This window comes from Eubalaena glacialis, chromosome 13 (genome assembly GCF_028564815.1).
Source record: "Eubalaena glacialis isolate mEubGla1 chromosome 13, mEubGla1.1.hap2.+ XY, whole genome shotgun sequence".
NCBI lineage: Eukaryota > Metazoa > Chordata > Mammalia > Artiodactyla > Balaenidae > Eubalaena > Eubalaena glacialis.
The window spans coordinates 8,651,203-8,669,564 of NC_083728.1; the positions used below are offsets into that span (position 1 = coordinate 8,651,203).

General features: G+C 44.0%; 1 protein-coding gene across 8 annotated transcripts in view; it reads left to right on the top strand.

Annotated features, from left to right (window-relative positions):
* Positions 1 to 18,362, top strand: part of BCAS1 (brain enriched myelin associated protein 1) — a 159,232-nt gene that overhangs the window by 60,041 nt on the left and 80,829 nt on the right. For all 8 annotated transcript variants that reach the window (XM_061207791.1, XM_061207795.1, XM_061207793.1 and 5 more), the window contains exons 2-3: positions 2,946 to 3,022; positions 5,849 to 5,927. In XM_061207791.1, the coding sequence (XP_061063774.1) occupies positions 2,951 to 3,022; positions 5,849 to 5,927 (151 nt within the window). In that variant the 5' untranslated portion in view covers positions 2,946 to 2,950. The remainder of the gene's footprint in view (positions 1 to 2,945; positions 3,023 to 5,848; positions 5,928 to 18,362) is intronic.

The window sequence follows — 18,362 nt, forward strand, 5'->3', positions numbered from 1 at the left end:
GACTAAATTTAAATTGAATAACAGGAACTTTGAAAGTTTATAAATCTATTGGTAAATAATTTTTAATTTTATAAAACCTGGATGATGGAGATGTCATCTAGTGTGTGTCCATTTTTGCAAGTGGCCTTGGTCAAGGAATTTAACCTGCAAAGCTCAGTTTTCTCATCTGTAAAATTGGAATGATGATACCACTGCCTTGTTGATTTGCTATAAGGAATAAATTCATTTACAGCAAGTAAAGCTCTTAGAACAGTTTCTCAGCACATGGTAAGCACTCACCAAATTTGTTGTTGTTATTATTGTTATTACTATCTTATCATTACTATGGTTGTTAGAGTATTGTTGTCATTATTTTTATACACAGTGGGTTCAAATCCTGGTCAGTCTCAATTTGGGCAACACTTAACCTCTCAGCTGCTTCAATCTCCTTATTTGCAAAATGGGTATATGTTACCCAGGGTGATCTTGAGCAGAAGTGATAAACTTTGTAGAAGGGGCCAGACAGTAAATATCTTAAGCTTTGCAGGCCATATGGTCTCTGTTGCAACTACTCAACTCTGCCTCAGTACGTGAAAGCAGACGTACGTAGACTATACATAAATGAATGGGCATGGACGTCTTCCAATAAAATTTTATTTATGGATACCAAAATTTGAATTTCATATAATTTTCATGTGTCACAATCTATGATTCTTCTGATTTTTTTTCCAACCACTTATAAATGTAAAACCCATTCTTAGCTCGCTGGCCATACTAAAACAGGCGGCAGGCTGGATTTGGCCCCCAGCTGTCGTTTCCTGACCCTGGCCTTGAATATTCAATATTATATTCATAAAGTCCCATTTATAGATGAAGTGATGGCCTATTGTAAGTACGTATATCTTGGATTTTATAAATAGAAAATATTGCAACATAACTAGTGTCCTGTATGTTTTAGCACTGCTCAGCTTTATTACATGTTGTAATTAGTAAACATATATAATCCCCAGATTCTGATATCTACCAGTTTCCCCAAAGAAAGCCCTTTTCTGGCCTCCCCAATTTCTGATTACTTGAGTCTATTACCAGGGCATAAAAACTCATACCATGGGCAGAGGCCCATGGGAATCCTTGGAGAGGCACTGGCTGCTTTCAGCCAGAAAGCAAAAGCCCTGGCTGTTATTCTGAGAGCCATCAGGGCAGATGAGCCAGCAGCCAGGTCTTTGGAGACGCACGCTACGCTGGAATCGTTTGTGTGCGTGGAAAAGAAGCTTTTAGGTAGTAAGGAAGCTTGGAGTGGCCGAAAGAGTCCCACTTCTGGAACCAGACATACTCTGGGTCAAATCCTCACTCAGCCATTTTCTGGATGTGTCCTGCGTGAGTTTGGGAGACTCAATTCCCTCCTTTCCAAGGGGAGGTAATAATATATGGAACATTCCAGTGGTTGGGAGCACAGGCAGCTGGTGTTTGAATCTAGCCTCTGCCATCTTTAACAGGCTGACCTTTGGAAAGTAATTTACCTCCTTGTGACTCAGCTTCCTCTCAGCTAGAGGCACACGATGGCAACACCTCTTTCACACGGGTGTGTAGGGCTACATGAGACGGTACAGGAAACGCTCTTGGAAAACAGTGCTTGGAACTGAGAACATGCTAAATTATTGTTAACTATTATCATTATTGTTCTAACAAGGCTCTTGAGAGGTTTAGTGATAATGTGGGTAAGTGTCTAGTTCAGCGCCTGCCGGGTGAGGGGTTGTTATGAATGATTATTCCCTCCACTCAACTAATAAGTAATAATTTAGCACCTGATCAATGCAAATGCAGTGCTGAGAATAGGAGATATAACAGTGGGTAAAGACAGACAGTCCCTGCCCTCGTGGTGCTTACAGTTTATTGGGGAAGGGAGACAGAAGTTAAATACTCTGTTTTGCCCTCCAAGTCTAGATCAATTGTTACTTCATTCCAGAACCATCCTATTCAGTGCTGCCACCTCTTGCCCTCTGCTGTGGCCCCCCTCTTGTTACGTTACAAATTTCCTTTTTATTCATAGCACTGAACCCTATGTGTTTTGATAACACATTAACATATATATTGCTTCTTAAGAGCCACACGTTATTCTAACCACTTTACAAGCATTAACTCATTGTGTCCTTATAGCAGTCCTGTAAGGCACAGAGAGGCTAATCAACTCATCCAAGGACACACAGCAGTGAGGGGCAGGGAGAAGGTTCAAGCCCAGGTTGTCTTGCTCCCGGTCTGTGCTCATAACCACTGCACCATGCTGCCTTGAACTATCGAAAACGGCCTGATTTGTGGATTTATTGTCTATTTGTTTATTGTCTGTCCACCCAACAGATTTCAACTCCATGAAGTCGGGGGCCTCATCCATTTAATTCACAGCTGTAACTCTAGTGTCTGGCACAGCGTAAGGTACAGAGCTGGTACTCACTATATATTTGTTGAATCAATAAATGAATGAAAATATAGCCAAATAAATATATAATTACACGTAGTGCTAAGTGCTATGAAAAAACAAATGCCAGTCCTATGAGAGGTTTTAACAGGGGACTAAATTTAGTTTGAGGATCAGAGAATACTAAAAATTATAAGTATTGTTTTAACTGTCCCCATTCTAAACTCTCCTTGATATAATAGTTGTGACTGGCTAAGAAAGAAGAAAATGTTATCTACACGGAATATCCTTTTTGAGATGATAATATTCTCCCAGCAATGAAATGCAATTGAAAACTGGGGCTGCATTTGACTTTAATTCTGTTGAATTTATGAGCCCAGAATCTCCCCTCATTCCCCAAAATAAACATAAGCAATTGGTCTACCTGGGGCTTGTGATAATATACCCACAGTAACTTGGCAGTCTCTGCACCTTAGTTTTATAGGCAGGAGTGAGACTTCTGCTGGTCTTGGGTTTTCATTTTTCTCTCTGTCTCTCTTTTTCTGTGTTGCAGGAACAATGGGTAACCAAATGAGTGTTCCCCAAAGAGTCGAGGACCAAGAGAATGACTTGGAAGCAGACACTCACAAGGTAGTGTAGTTATGGTCACTGGGTCATTAGCTACTAGTTGGGAGAGTCGGGGGTGATGGCAGAATAAACGGCCTGCCCAGGGCTCATCACAGAGGCGTGATTGATGCTGCTGCTTTTCCCAGGGGTTGTGCAGTTACATTCAAACCTCCAGAACCCATCAAGGAGCTTGTTAAAAGTGCAGGCCCTTAGGCCCCACTCAAGGCCTGCTAAGTCAGAAATTGCAGGGCTCGGAGCCTATGAAACCTATGTCTCCATGGTGATTGATTCCCATGGGGCCAATCTGATCTCTGTTCCCAAGTGGGTTTGGACCAGGGGTTCTCAACTGTGGGTGATTTTGCCTCCCCACCAGGGGACACTTGGCAATGTCTGGAGATGTTTCTTGGTTGTCACAACTCGGGTAGTGCTACTGGCATCTAGTGAGTAGAGCCAGGGATGCTACTAGACACGCTGCAATGCATAGGACGGCCCCACAGCAGATAATGATCCAGCCCAAGGTATCAGCAGTGCTGAGGATGAGAAACCCAGTTTTTGATCAGCAGTTTGCAGCCGTGGCTGGACATTAGAATCATCTGGGAAACTTAAAAATAAATTGTGAGGCTGGAATTGTACCCTAAACCAATGAAATCAGAATCTGTGTGTGGGAACCAGGGCGGCACCTGTATTTTCAGGGCTCCTCAACTGTTGCACGTTCAGCCAACGTGTAGAACTTCTTGTTTGTGAATCCCTCCTTTAGAAGATTGCTCTGGAGGGCTGAGGCCAGGGACACCCAAGTGCTTCTCCTTAGACCTTAGATCTACAAGCAGGCAGCAGAGAACCTAAATGTCCACCACCAGTGCTTCTGCAATCAATTCAGTTTAAGATTTAGAGCCCAGTTAGACATGGAAATCATTGTAGGAGGAGGTAATACCTACGAACTGATATTGATCACAGCATAGAGGGAATTCCTGCTCAGAATAGAAGGCTGGATTCAGAGAAGATTCTCACACCTGACCATGTATTAGAATCCCTGGGAAATGTTGAAAATGCCTGATGCCCAGCACCACCTGAGACCAACTAAAACACAACCTCCGGGTAGAGGCCCTGCCATCAGTAGTTTCCCAAGATCCCCAAATGATTCCAAGTCTGGGAGCCTCTGGCCTCCAGGACCAGGCAGTGACAAAAATGAGCAAAGCAGGAGGGTGAAGCCCATTTGCAGACAGCTGGTTCTGACCAACTTTACCCTCAGCACGTTCCCAGAGACTTATTTTTCATTTGAAGCTGGAAAATGGTGTTAATGCAACCTCCTGATTTTTTAAATATTGGCAACTGATTCCAAAATACTTACAAAAAAAAAAAACAACTTCTGTGAGCCAAGTATATCAAATTTGCACACCGTATTACCCCAGGGATGCCAGTTACGACCTCAGAGCCAAATGATCACATGAGTTTGATGTTTCAATTTTATGATTTCTTGGTAGGGTTAATGATAAATTCAAGAACACAGGCTTCTTTTATATTTATTTATTTATTTTTGGCCACACCATGTGGCTTGGGGGATCTTAATTCCCCGACCAGGGATTGGACCTGGGCCCCGGCAGTGAAAGCACCGAGTCCTAACCACTGGACTGCCAGGGAACTCCCAACATAGGCTTCTTTTAAACAAAACTGTCACAAAAATATAAAGAAAGGAAACGTCTTCCACATCTCCCCAGTAGTTTCCCATCATCAGGAGGTGAGTATTTAGTCTTTTAGGTTTTTTTTCTCTCTGCACTTATTAACATATATTATACTACTAATAGTATTAGCAAAATAAGACACGATATGCAAAGTACTTAGCATATAATCAATATTCAGTTAATGCCAACTATTAGAGGTGTAATTTATTTTATTACTAAAATGACATTATATAACATACATTCTTTTTTGCAACCTTTTTTTCTTTCCATGTGAGTGTATGTGTATATGTGCATGTGTGTATATATATGTACATCTATGCATACATATATATGTATAATCTTTTTAAATGTCTGCAATAAATAACAGAAGAGAAAAAAAGTCAGGGCAGTGGTCTAAAATTGGAATGGGGTTGTAACAGTGCAGAGGAAGGAGTGGGTGTGGAGCAGAAAAATAGCAACAATGAACTTCCTGTATTTTTTTTAAATTAATTAATTAATTTATTTATTTATTTTTGGCCGTGTTGGGTCTTCGTTTCTGTGCGAGGGCTTTCTCCAGTTGCGGCGAGCAGGGGCCACTCTTCATCGCGGTGCGTGGGCCTCTCACTATCGCAGCCTCTCTTGTTGCGGAGCACAGGCTCCAGACGCGCAGGCTCAGTAGTTGTGGCTCACGGGCCTAGTCGCTCCGCGGCATGTGGGATCTTCCCAGACCAGGGCTCGAACCTGTGTCCCCTGCATTGGCAGGCAGACTCTCAACCACTGCGCCACCAGGGAAGCCCGAACTTGCTGTATTTGAGGAGAGAGGCCGGTGCTTGTGTGCAGGACCCTGGGAGTGTGGTTAGCCTCACAGCATGTCAAGTTCTTGTCCCCTCCCTGGTCAGACCAGCACCCCAGTTTGCCTGTGTGTCCCATCTGTACGAGGGTGTCTGTCCTGCCCGTGCTTGTGGGGCTCATTGAAGGGAGGTAGAGGCCATGCAAAGCTCTTATCAACACAGGAGTCCAGTCCTTGGGCAGCGGGTTATATAGTTTCTCTGAGGCGTGATAGAAAACTGGGTAGTTCCTAGACATGCAGACTTTAATTTTGTGAGGCACCCTTGTGGCCTTGAGGTTCTTCCTTGAGTTTTTCTGACTTTCCCCAGAGACTCGGCTAATACTGCCACATGTTCTGTTCCAGGTGGCATCTGGGGACGAGTGCGGTCAAAATGGGATGCCGGTGATGGTATCCACCCGCTCCGTTCAACTCTACCATGAAGGTCAGTGTCACGTGGGGACTGCTTCTCCTGGGAGTTGGGGGGATGGTGAAGGGTCTGATGATCCCTGTTGATGGTGAAACAAGGTGGAAGAGTTGAAGCCACAGACTCACATGGAAGACACTTGTATTAGTTCCTGGGGCTGCAAACGCAGTGTCACGAATCAGGTGGCTTAAGCAACAGAAATGTATTGTCTCACCATGTTGGGGCCAGAAGTTGGAAATCAAGGTGTGGGCAGGGTTGGCGCCTTCTGAGAGTTTGTGGAAGAATCTGTTTCCCTGCCTGTGCCCTGGCTCCCGGTGGCCTCAAGCACTCCTTGGCTTCTACGTGGTGCTCTCCGTGTGTCTTCGTAGCATCTTCCTTCTCCGATTGTCTGTCTCTGTGTCCAAACCGCCCCCTTTTATAAGGACACAGCCCCGTGGGATTGGGCACACCCCCACTGGCCTCATCTTTTTTTTTTATTTTAATTATTTTATTTATTTATTATTTTTGGCTGCGTTGGGTCTTCGTTGCTGTGCATGGGCTTTCTCTAGTTGCAGCAAGCGGGGGCTACTCTTCGTTGCAGTGCTCGGGCACTCGTTTCAGTGGCTTCTCTTGTTGCGGTGCACGGGCTCTAGGTGCACGGGCTTCAGTAGTTGTGGCTCGTGGACTTCAGTAGTTGTGGCTCGTGGGCTCTAGAGCACAGGCTCAGTAGTTGTGGCGCACGGGCTTAGTTGCTCCGCGGCACGTGGGATCTTCCCGGACCAGGGCTCGAACCCGTGTCCCGTGCATTGGCAGGCGGATTCTTAACCACTGCGCCACCAGGGAAGCCCCTGGCCTCATCTTAACTTGGTCCTCTGTAAAGACCCTCTTTCCAAATGAGGTCATAGGAACTGGGGGTTAGGACTTCATCTTCTTGGCAACTCAACTCTTTTTTTTTTTTTTTTTTTAATATTTATTTTTGGCTGCATGGGGTCCTCGTTGCTGCACACGGGCTTTTCTCTAGTTGAGGCGAGCGGGGGCCACTCTTCGCAGTGGTGCGCAGCCCTCTCACCGCGGCAGCCTCTCCCGTTGCGGAGCACGGGCTCTAGGCTCACGGGCCTCAGCAGCTGTGGCCTGTGGGCTCCAGAGCACAGGCTCAGCAGTTGTGGTGCACGGGCCCAGCTGCTCCGCGGCATGTGGGATCCTCCCAGACCAGGGCTCGAACCCGTGTCTCCTGCATTGGCAGGCGGATTCTCAACCACTGCACCACCAGGGAAGCCCCTCGGCAATTCAACTCTTAACAGTACTCATCTCTCTTGAGTATGTATGACGTCTGGAAGAGGCCGAGGCTTTACAGCAATGAGTTAAAAGCAATAGAGTAGAAACACTAAGAGGCTGGCCTCTTCAGAGTCCGACAGACCAAAGTGAAAATCCCTGCCCTGCAACTTACTAGCTGGAGTTGTGGAGTGTGACCTGGAGCAAGTCGTTTGGCTTTCTAGGCCTCGGTTTTCTCATCTGTAAAGTGGGGATAAGAACACCTAGCTCACAGAATTGCTGAGAGGACTCAAGGAGATCATTCACCAAGCATTTTTACATATTACCCAGCACTTAGCAATTCCAAAGAAACAAGTGAAATATAGAAGACAACAGAGGGCAGTATTAAAACTGGACAATGTACTTACCTATTTGATTTCATTCTGGAGTATAAGGCTATAAATTCAAAGCATCAAAAATGACTGAGTTCTACTATGTGAGGAATATCTATAAATTATATGAGGCAGTATAGCCCAGTGGTTGAGGGTAAGAACTCTGGAATCAGACTGCTGGTTTTGCCACCTACCAGCTGTGTGACCTTGAGCCAGTTAATTAACCTCTCTGAACCTCAGCCTCCTTGTCTGTGAAGTGGGATAATAACAGTACCTACAACACAGATATCAGATATAATAGAAGTACCTCTTTCAGTGCCTGGCACATAGTAAGTGCCATGTATGTATTAGCTTTCATGATTACATGATAGCTATGGTTGCTGTCCTTTACATGTAAGTTTCTGGGCTTCAGCTTCATTTCCTGAACAATGAGATGAATCATAGCATTGGTTCCAGAGGCTTTAGAATTTCCTAGTGTAAGGAAAAAAAAACTGCTCTGTTTCCCCTCGCTATGCTCTGCTACCCACACCACATCTGACACCAGATTTGTGGGTTTTCCATACAAGTGATTCTGTGACACCAGCTGGGTGTCCCACAGTTCAGTTTGGTTCTGACACCATCAACCCAGAGTTAGCAACAAGTTCCCACAGGTTAAGGGCTCACTCCCACAAGACTACCTCCCACTTCAGTTGCCAATGGCAAGTGGGGAGTCCCCAGGTTACCCACAACTTCTGTCCTACTTGGTTACAAATCAGAGGTTCTCACGACCTCCTCCTCAGATTCAGCCATTTGCTAGAATGGCTCACAGAACACAGGAAAACAATGTACATATTAGATTACCAGTTCACTATAAGAGGATACAACTCAGCAACGGGCCAGATGGAAGAGATGCAAAGGGGAAGGTATGGGGGAGGGGATCCTGGGGGCAGTGGATCGGGCAGTGGATCTTCCATGCCCTCTCTGGACAAGCCACCCTCCCAGCACCTCCACGTGGTCACCAACCCATAAGCTCTCTGAACCCTGTTCTTTAGGGACATTTGTGGAGGCTTTATTATGTAGGCATGCTTGATTAAATCATTGGCCATTGATGGTGGAACTCAGTATCCACCTACTCTCCCCTCCCTGGAGATGGGGAGCGGTGAGGCTGAAAGTCCCAGCCTTCTAATCACATGACTTGTTCCCCTGGCAACCGGGGCCCCCATCCTTAGGGGCTCTTCCAAAGTCACCTCAATAACATAAACTCAGATGTGGTTAAAAGGGGCTGGCTTGTTATGAATGATAAAAGTCTTCTTCATGGCTCTTAAAGTTAAGTTTTAGGAGCTCTGTGCCAGGAACAGAGATGAAGGCCAAATATAGATTTATTTTTTAATTTATTTTTATTTTTTGGCCATGCCGCACTGCTTGCGGGATCTTAGTTTCCCGACTAGGGATCAAACCCGTGCCCCCTGCAGTGGAAGCATAGAGTCTTAACCACTGGACTTCCAGGGAAGTCCTTTATTTCTTAATACATTATACCCCTAGGTTGCTTGTTAAAAATTTCGATGCCCAGGTCCCAGCCCCTAGCCTCTGTCTAGAATACCCTAAGGTTGAGGCCTGGGGATCTGAACTTTTGAAAGCTTTCTAGAAGATTCTGACACATAGCCAGGATTGGCAACCACAGGATGAGATCATGTCACAAGTCTCTTCCTGCCTTTCAACCCTGTGAGTCAAGCTTCTACTTTGATGTGCACAAAATGGATTGTATTGACAGCAGCGGCCTTTGATGAGAACAGTGTAAAGCTGGCTATTGAGATGCACAGACTTTGAAATGAGAGTCATATTGTTTTTATAATTTGCAAACTGTAGGTGTTCTCAAAAAATTGAGAGGCACTGAGAATATAATATGCCCTACAGAAATGGTTTTCTTTATCATCATTTTATTTGTATTATTACTGTTGTTGTTGTTTTTATGCCCCTATTTAATATGGGGTACAAGGGCAAGGAGTGTGTAGGAAGGACATAGGAAAAAACTTGAAAATTGAGAAAGCCTTTCTCTCTCTTTCTGTCTCTCTCCTTCTCTGCCCCTCCCTCCCTTTTTTTCTCCCTCCTTCCCTCCTTTCCTCCCTGCTCCCAACATTTATTTATATATAAGAGGCAGTCTTCCTGGAAAGAGGAAAATAAGTAACAAATACAGGGTAACAGTCTGGGACAGTGTATTGCTGTGTGGATACCTACACACAAGGGAAAAGAGAATCTGATTTGAGTGAGTCGTAGGTTGGTTGCACGTAGCTCTCATACCCTGCAGCCTTGCATCAGCACCGGCTTGAGAATCTGTAAAGGGTTTAAGTTAATCCTCTGAAGTCAAAAACTCTGCCTACATTCATTGCCAACCCAGGCCTCTGCAACTCGCTTTGGAATGATTATCTCATTTAATGAGGAAGGCAGCTTATCATCCTCGTGCTCCTTCCCCTAGGTTATTATAATTTTCGATGCAGTTTTTAAAGGGGTATAAAAGTGGGATTCTGGGTGACTTTTTTGTCCTTTGGACAGAATTTTCTGACTGCGTCTTTTGATGCACGTTTGTGTTCATCTCTCTTGGTGTTTGCATATATGTATGCACATAGAGAAAAGTCACCAGAAAAATAGCTAAGTGGGATGCTGGGTGACTGTTTTCCTTCTTTCCATCTATACTTTTTCCTGTTACAATTAAAACTGTTCATTGCCATGCGGGAATGTTTCCTGTGAAGACTTATTGAGAAGCAGTGATGGCACAGTGGCTGAGCACACAGCCTAGGGAGCCAGGATCTTAAATTCAAGTTGTGGCTCTGCTGTGTGACCTTAGGCAAGTTGCTCAGCCTCTCTGTTCTCACATCTGTAAAATTGGAATCATAATAACAGTAGGCCAAAGCTTCGAAGATCACTGGGAAGTTAAAGGAGTTGATACACCTACAATATTTGGAAGAGTGCCTGGCACGTGGTCAACATGTGAGGAAAGTTTATTTTTCTGTGTTGGATTTAATGTTAATAAAGGCTGTCATTACATTTTGAAGTTAACTGTATTAGCTCTGTCTAGCATAGCACTTACAAATTTAAAATCTGACCTTAAAATTTTTTTTTCCTACATCCCTTAGTCTTTTTCAATGTTTTACTTATTTGTCTTCCAGAGACACTGTGGGAGAGAGCAATCAGGCAAAACACTTCTTTTAAACTGATTCATGAAATTACATTCTGTTTCCTCATAGAAATAAATTTATTTCGCACAGTATTTTTTCTTGGGAAGGGCAAGAGACCAGGAGATTTTGATATCAAACAAACATCAAGTAGTACAGCTCATGTGGATGAGGGCTTTCTCTCCAAAGCTTAGCATTATAATTCATCTTCAATAACAATATCTTAGAAAATCAAAATGTCTCATTTTTATTGCCACATTATATTTCTAGCTTAATTTGCCAATTTCAGATGCCATTTGAAAGTCTTGTGTCAGAGAAAACTGGTAATGATGCCAAAGCCATGCACGATGTGATTTACCTGCAGTGCCACGGAGAGCAACACATTGTCTTGCAACTTCGGGTTAGAGGCTAATGTGTTTGCTCTACCAAAATGTGATTGTTTAAATTCATATATTTAGTTCCTCCCTTTCTTTTTCCAGTACATGTTGATTTGAATTCCAAAGTAGCTGGGGAAGTACTTCCAACAGAGCAAAATGTCCATCAGTAGAGTGGTTGCATCAGTTAGGGCAGACACACACAGTCCTCAGCAAAAATAGGAATGAGCTACCGCCAAATACAGCACCGTGAGGGATCTCAAAACTATCCTGCTAAGAAAAGGAGGCCAGATGTCCACATCTGAATCTCCGGAACCTGTGAATATGTTACCTTACATGTCAAAAGCAGGTTTTGCAGAGGTGATTAAATTAAGGATCTTGAGATGGGGAGCTGATCCTGGATTATCCAGGCGGACCTAATATAACCACAGGGTCCTTATAAGAGGGGGTGTTACCAGATTGGTCGTATGAATCACCACTTAGGCCCTAGCCAGGCCGAAGCCCCCTGCCTTGGTGGGGAAGGTGCTTTTCTGTTCGGATTCACACAGCCAATGACGAAACTGACGCTGAGGCTGAAACAGCACAAGCTTTATTCAATGGCCAGAGAATGGAGAAGCGGGGACTTAGTTCGAAAATCAACTTCTCAACCTGCCTTGGTCTGAGACACCGTATATATAGGAGGGTCGAGGCAAAAGGGAGGGAATTGAGTCAAGAGAGGGAGAAATGTTCATGACTTCTCCGAGAATAGGGGTGTGGTATGCTCAGTACTGAAACAACACCCCTTTTCAGTCCCTGTTTGCCCTCCTCCGGCTGTTGCCATGGCAACTGTCAACAGTCACGGTGCTGCTGGGTGTTATTTAGCTGCTAATGTATTACATTGAGCATATAATGAAGTTCACGGTCTGCTGGAGGTCGGGGCTTCTGCCATTTTGGCCCTTGCTGATTTGAACCAGTTCCGGTGGGCTCTTGTTTTTCTCTTCTGGTGGTCTCCTGTCGGATAAGGATGACACTTCTCTGCAGCTTACATCCCCTTAAGCAAGGCGGAGGGTTAGAGCTCAAGACTAACAGCCATGGTAACAGGAGGCAGGAGGGTCAGAGTCAGAGAAAGAGATATAATGATGGAGTGATGTCACAGAGAGAGAGACTTCAAGATGCTCCATTGCTGGCCTTGAATATGGGGGAATGGGCCATGAGGCAAGGAATGTGGATTACCAAACCAAACTTGGGTCCACTCGCCCCGTGCACAGCAAAGCCAGTATACTGACACTGGATTGTGGTGAAGGAAAGTACAGTGTTTATTGCAAGGTGCCCAGCATGGAGAATGGGCAGCTTAGGCTCAAAAGACTTGAACTCTCCCCTGGCTTTTGGGGAAGGGTTTTTAAAAGCAAGCTGAGGGAGAGGGTTGCAGGCTGCCTGATCAGTTCGTGGATGTTCTTCTGATTGGTTGGTGGTGAGGTAACTGGGAGGTATTTCAGAAATTTCAGTCATCAACCTTCTGGTTCTAACTGGTCTGGGGTCTCCATGCTGGTGGTCATCACGTAGTTAACTTCCTCCACCTGTGGGGTTTTTAGTATCTGCAAAGCAACTCAAGGATATGGCTCAGGATATTATCTGTAGCCCTTGAAGAGGAACTAAAGGTCTTGACTTTGTTTTGTGGCTAAACAATTATTCTTTTGTCTTGCTTGACTGTTTTTCTTTGTTTCTGCATTTTCTCATTTCTGTGATTAAATTTGCTCTTGGGAACTTGGGGAAGGCCTAGGAGGCTAAAGGTTTTCTATAAACAAGAGGCGGGAGACACAGAGGTCTGTTCCCTAGAAGGTCCTGTAGGGTCCTGCTCGATCTCAGAGCAAGGAAGCAGATTCTCCCCTCAAGCTTCCAGGAGTTGACCCATTTTTGATGTCTGACCTTTAGAACTGTAAGATATTTTGTGTTGTTTTAAGGCACAAAAATTATGGTAATTTGTTACGGCAGCAAAAGGAAACTAATATGAGCACACTGAAGCTTCGGAGGCTCACAGACCAGGTCCTGGCTCTGCCACTCACTAGCTATGTAACCTTGGCAAGAAATGTGTACTCTCAGAGACTCATCTAGAAAATGGGAATAATAATAATATTAACTGTGTAGGGTGGCTGCAAGAACAGTGGCTGGCACAGGGTAAATGTGACAAAATAGGGAAATCTACAAGCAGAGTCCACTGTCATGAGTGTCCCTTACCACTGGCCTTTCCCCTGTTGTATCACCTGACCAGACTTTCCCACCTGTGTATTTATGCCTAAAACCTCACCAGTTTTTAGGGAAATAAAAATGCCTCATTTTTCTCCTTCTTCGATTCCTTTCTATCAAATTTATCACATTAGTTCCCCCTTTTAAAAAAATTGTTCAGTTCTCACTGCTGATGAATGGTAGAGACTAACGCATAATTTATCTGCCAGAAAACGCCATTTTTCAGAAACAGAAGACCGTCTCTGTTTCACCTGGGTAAGAAGTTTCTAAAAAATTAATCTTTCCTTTTTTTGTTCCTAGTTGATTTTTTTCTAAAAAGAATTGCCTGATTTTGCTTTTTTTAAAAAAAGAAGTGGAATCATTTCACTGGATTGAAAATCCTTACTTGAGTAAACAGTGCTCCTGCCGATGCTGTAACATGATGAATGAGAGGAAAAGAATATGCCAATCATGATGCCTGGGCAAAGTGTGATGGGAGACCCAGTGCCAAAACTCATAGCTACCTGATAGAGAGAAAGACTTGGGACCAGCCTCACTGGTTGGGAAGGGAGCAAACACACGTGTCCTCTTAGCATCCTCTATCTCCCCACAATTGGCCGGCTTTTTTAATGTTTCGCCCACTTGAGTAAAAATTCCTGAGAACAGAGTATTTCCTTTGTTCTTGCAATAATCCCAAAGTTAACACAGGCGCTGAGATACGCAAAGGGCTTGGAAATGACTGATGAACAAATGAACGGTGGCACATCAGACCAGTGGCAGCAGAGCAAGAAAATGCGGCTGAAGAGAGAGTTGTAGATCCTGATGTATCTGCTGCAATAATACAGCCCTAAGTAAATAGCACTTATAATTATAACAAGAAGTCTGGGGGTTGGCAGTTCCAAGCTTGGTGCAGCATCTTGACGCATTATCAAGACACCAAGTAAGTGTGCCAATTATGTACTGTGGCTCACAAGATGCCACAGACCCACACATCACGTCCTCACACGACAGGACCCAAAAGCCAGAAGGGAAAAGCCACGATTTGCTACTCTTTTTTCTCCTTTTATTAGAAAAGAAAGGAAGGTCCTTCCTAGAAGCCCCTGCCTCAGGTAGGCATCCACTTATATCTCATTGGCCAGAATGAGGTCACATGACCACCACTAGCTGCAGGGGCTGCTGGGAAGTCAGGTACTTCTCTGGGCAGCAAGCAAAGAAAACGGGTTGGAGTGGATTGGCCACTGGACAGGCAGTCCCCAGTGTCTGCCAGTGTTTTGATTTCAAAGAATTATTGAGCAACCAAAAGTAGCACATATGTTTACTCAGGCCTTTCAAAAGTCATTAAAGGGATCTAGCTCATTTCCTGAACGCCCGTTTTCTCTCTCCTTCCACCATCTTGCTGTATATATCTCACTCAATAAATAAGCTCCTTATCTTCAGTTCTCCACCCTGCAACCCTGCTAGACGTGCCACCCACACAGGCACTTCCTCTGGGTTGCACTGCATCAGCTCTCTACTTAAAGTGGTTACAGAGAATCCTGAAAACTGGCTCTGCCCGATGGCCTGACAGCTCCTTGCTCCTCTGTCCTTGGAAGTATGCAGAAGTCCCTGTGAAATCTAGTACTTCTCAACCTCTTAGTGCTTTTTCTCATCAAAAATTCTAGTGGAGCATTTCTGTCTGGTACATGTAGCCTCCCTGTTATTCTGTTGTGATAGACAGTCTCCAGAATTGCACATCCCTCCCCTCCCCCCAATAATCAAGCCTTCCCCATATTCACACCCCTGTAGTCCTCTCCCTTGATATCTGGGATGACCCTGTAGAACCAATAATATGTAGTGGAAGGGATGATGCATGACTTCCAAGCCGAAGTCTTAAGAAGCCTTCCAGCCTCTGCCTTTGTCTTTCATAGCACTAGCTCTGGGGAAAGCTAACCACCATGTCAGAATGACTCAGACTGCCATGGTGGAAGGGAGCCCATGAAGAAGCCATGTGACAAGAAAGAAATGCTCAGCTAGTCCCCAAATGTTCCGGCCACCCCAGGCCAGGATAAATCCTTGAGCTCCACAAACGTGTGCAAATCCCTCCCATTCAACTGGTACATCTTTAATTCATTGTTTTGTAACAGCTACAAGATATTTTAAGGTGTGGATGTACTGTAATTCATTCAGCCATTACCCTGATGTTGGGCATTTTTTTTTCTATTTTTCTCTACTCTGAGCAATGTTGCAATAAACATTCTTGTACATGTTTTTTATTCTTTGTATTTTAGATAGCTTCTTCAGGAGGGAAGCCGTAGAATACAGGCACATGTTGTTTTATTGCGCTTCAGTTGATTGTGCTTTGCAGATGTTGCATTTTTTACAAATTGAAGGTTTGTGGCAATTCCGTGTTGAGCCAGTCTATGGAGGCCATTTTTCCAACAGCATTTGCTCACTGCATGTCTCTGTATCACATTTTGGTACTTCTCACAATATTGCAAACTCTTTATGGTGATTTGTGATCAGTGATCTTTGGTGTTACTATTGTAATTGTTTTGGGGTGCTGCAAACCTCGCCCATGTAAGACAGTGAGCTTAATCAATAAGTGTCGTGTGTTCTGTCTGCTCCACCGACTGGCTGTTTCCCCATCTCTCTCCCCGTCCTCAGGCCTCCCTATTCCCTGAGACACAACAATTGTTGAAATTAGGACAATTAATAACACTATGGCGGCCTCTAAGTGTTCAAGTGAAAGGAAGAGTCACACATCTCTCACTTTATATCAAACGCTAGAAATGATTAAGCGTAGTGAGGAAGGCATGTTGAAAGACAAGACAAACCGAAAGCTTGTGCCAAATTGTTAGCCAAGTTGTGAACGCAAAGGAAAAGTTCTTGAAGGAAATGAAAAGTGCTATTGCAGTGAGTGCATGAATGGTAAGAAAGTAAAACAGCCTTATTGCTGACACGGAGAAAGTTTTAGTGGTCTGGATAGAAGGTCAAATCAGCCACAACGTTAGCTTGAGCAAAAAAAAAAAAAAAAGCCTAATCCAGAGAAAGCCCTCACTCTCTTCAATTCTGTGAAGCCTGAGAGAAGTGAGGAAACTGCAGAAGAAAAGTTTGGAGCTAGCAGAGGTTGGTTCATGAGGTTTAAGGAAAGAAGCCATCTCCATAACATAAAAGTACAGGGTGAAGCAGCAAGTGCTGATATAGAAGGTGCAGCAAGTTATCCAGAAGATCTAGCTAAGATAATTAGTGAAGGTGGTGACACTAAACAACAGATTTTCAATGTAGATGAAACAGCTTTCTATTGGAAGAAGATGCCATTTAGGACTTTCATAGCTAGAGAGGAGAAGTCAATTCCCGGCTTCAAAGCTTCGAAGGGCAGGCTGACTCTTGTTAGGGGTTAATGCAGCTGGTGACATTAAGTTGATGCCAATGCTCAGTTACAGTTCTGAAAATCCTAGGGCCCTTAAGGGCTAACTCTACTCTGCCTGTGCTCCATACATGGAAGAGCAAAGCCTGGATGACAGCACATCTACTTACAACATGATTTACTGAATATTTTAAACCCACTCTTGAGATCTACTGCTCAGAAAGAAGATTCCTTTCAAAGCATTGCTGCTCGTTGATGACGCACCCTGTCACCCAAGAGCTCTGATGGAGAAGTACGAGATTAATGTTGTTTTCATACCTGCCAACACAACATCCATTCTGCAGCCCACGGATCAAGAAGTAATTTTGACTTTCAAGTGTTATTATTTAAGAAATACATTTCGTAAGTCTATAGCTGCCATAGACAGTGATTCCTCTGATGGATCTGGGCAAAGTCAATTGAAAACCTTCTAAGAAAGATTCACCATTCTAGATGCCATTAAGAGCATCCATGATTCATGGAAAGAGGTCAAAATATCAACATTGACAGGAGTTTGGAAGAAGTTGATTCCAACCCTCATGGATGACCTTGTGGGGTTGAAGATTCAGTGGAGGAAGCCACTGCAGGTGCAGTGGAAATAGCAAGAGAACTAGAATTCGAAGTGGAGCTTGAGGATGTGACTGAATTGCTGCAATCTCATGATAAAACCTTCATGAATGAGGAGTTGCTTCCAATGGATGAGCAAAGAAATGGTTTCTTGAGATGGAATCTACTCCTGGTGATGAACCTGCGAAGATTGTTGAAATGACAACAAAGAATTTAGAATATTACATGAACTTAGCTGATAAAACAGCGGCAGGGTTTGAGAGGATTGACTCCAATTTTGAAAGAAGGTCTACTGTGGGTAAAATGCTGTCAAACAGCATCGCATGCTGCAGAGAAATCATTCGTGAAAGGGGCAAACTTCATGGTTGTCTTATTTTAAGACATTGCCACGGCCTCCCAACCTTCAGCAACCATCACCCTGATCAGTCAGCAGTATCCACTTCGAGGAAAGACCCTCCACCAGCAAAAAGCATATGACTCTCGGAAGGCTCAGATGATGCTTAGCATTTTTTAGCAATCGAGTATTTTTAAATTAAGGCATGCACTTTTTTTTAGACCTAATGCTACTGCACACTTAATAGACTACAGTATAGTGTAAACATAACTTTGATATGCACTGAGAAACCAAAAACTTCGTGTGACTCACTTTATTGCAATATTTATTTTATTGCTGTGATCTGGTGCCAAACCAAATCTCCAAGGTCTGCCTGTACAATGGTTAGACAGGTGCTTTTGGACAAAGCACTTGTGTCTGAGGCCTCACCCCACCTCTCAGCAGCTGTGTGAGGATAAACAAGAGACTTCGTGACCTGATGGTAGAGAAAATCAGATAGTGCTTGCAAACCCCTTTACTTGGTGCCTGAAACAATAAATGATGGCCATTATACTTATGTAGACTCCTGAAAATAGTGGTTCCCAAACTTGAATGCACATTAGAATCTGCTGGGGAATTTTTAAACCCTCATACCCAGGCCTCACCTGGAATAATACAGTCAGAAGCCCTGGAGTGTAGGGCCCGGGCATGTCTTTTTCCAAGTTTCCCTGGGCTAAGTATTTTTAAAGCTCCTCGTGTTCCGCCAGCGTTGAAAACCCTTTGAAATACACTCCAATAGAAAATTCCTTATTCACATTTTTCAAAAGTAAGACATTGGCAT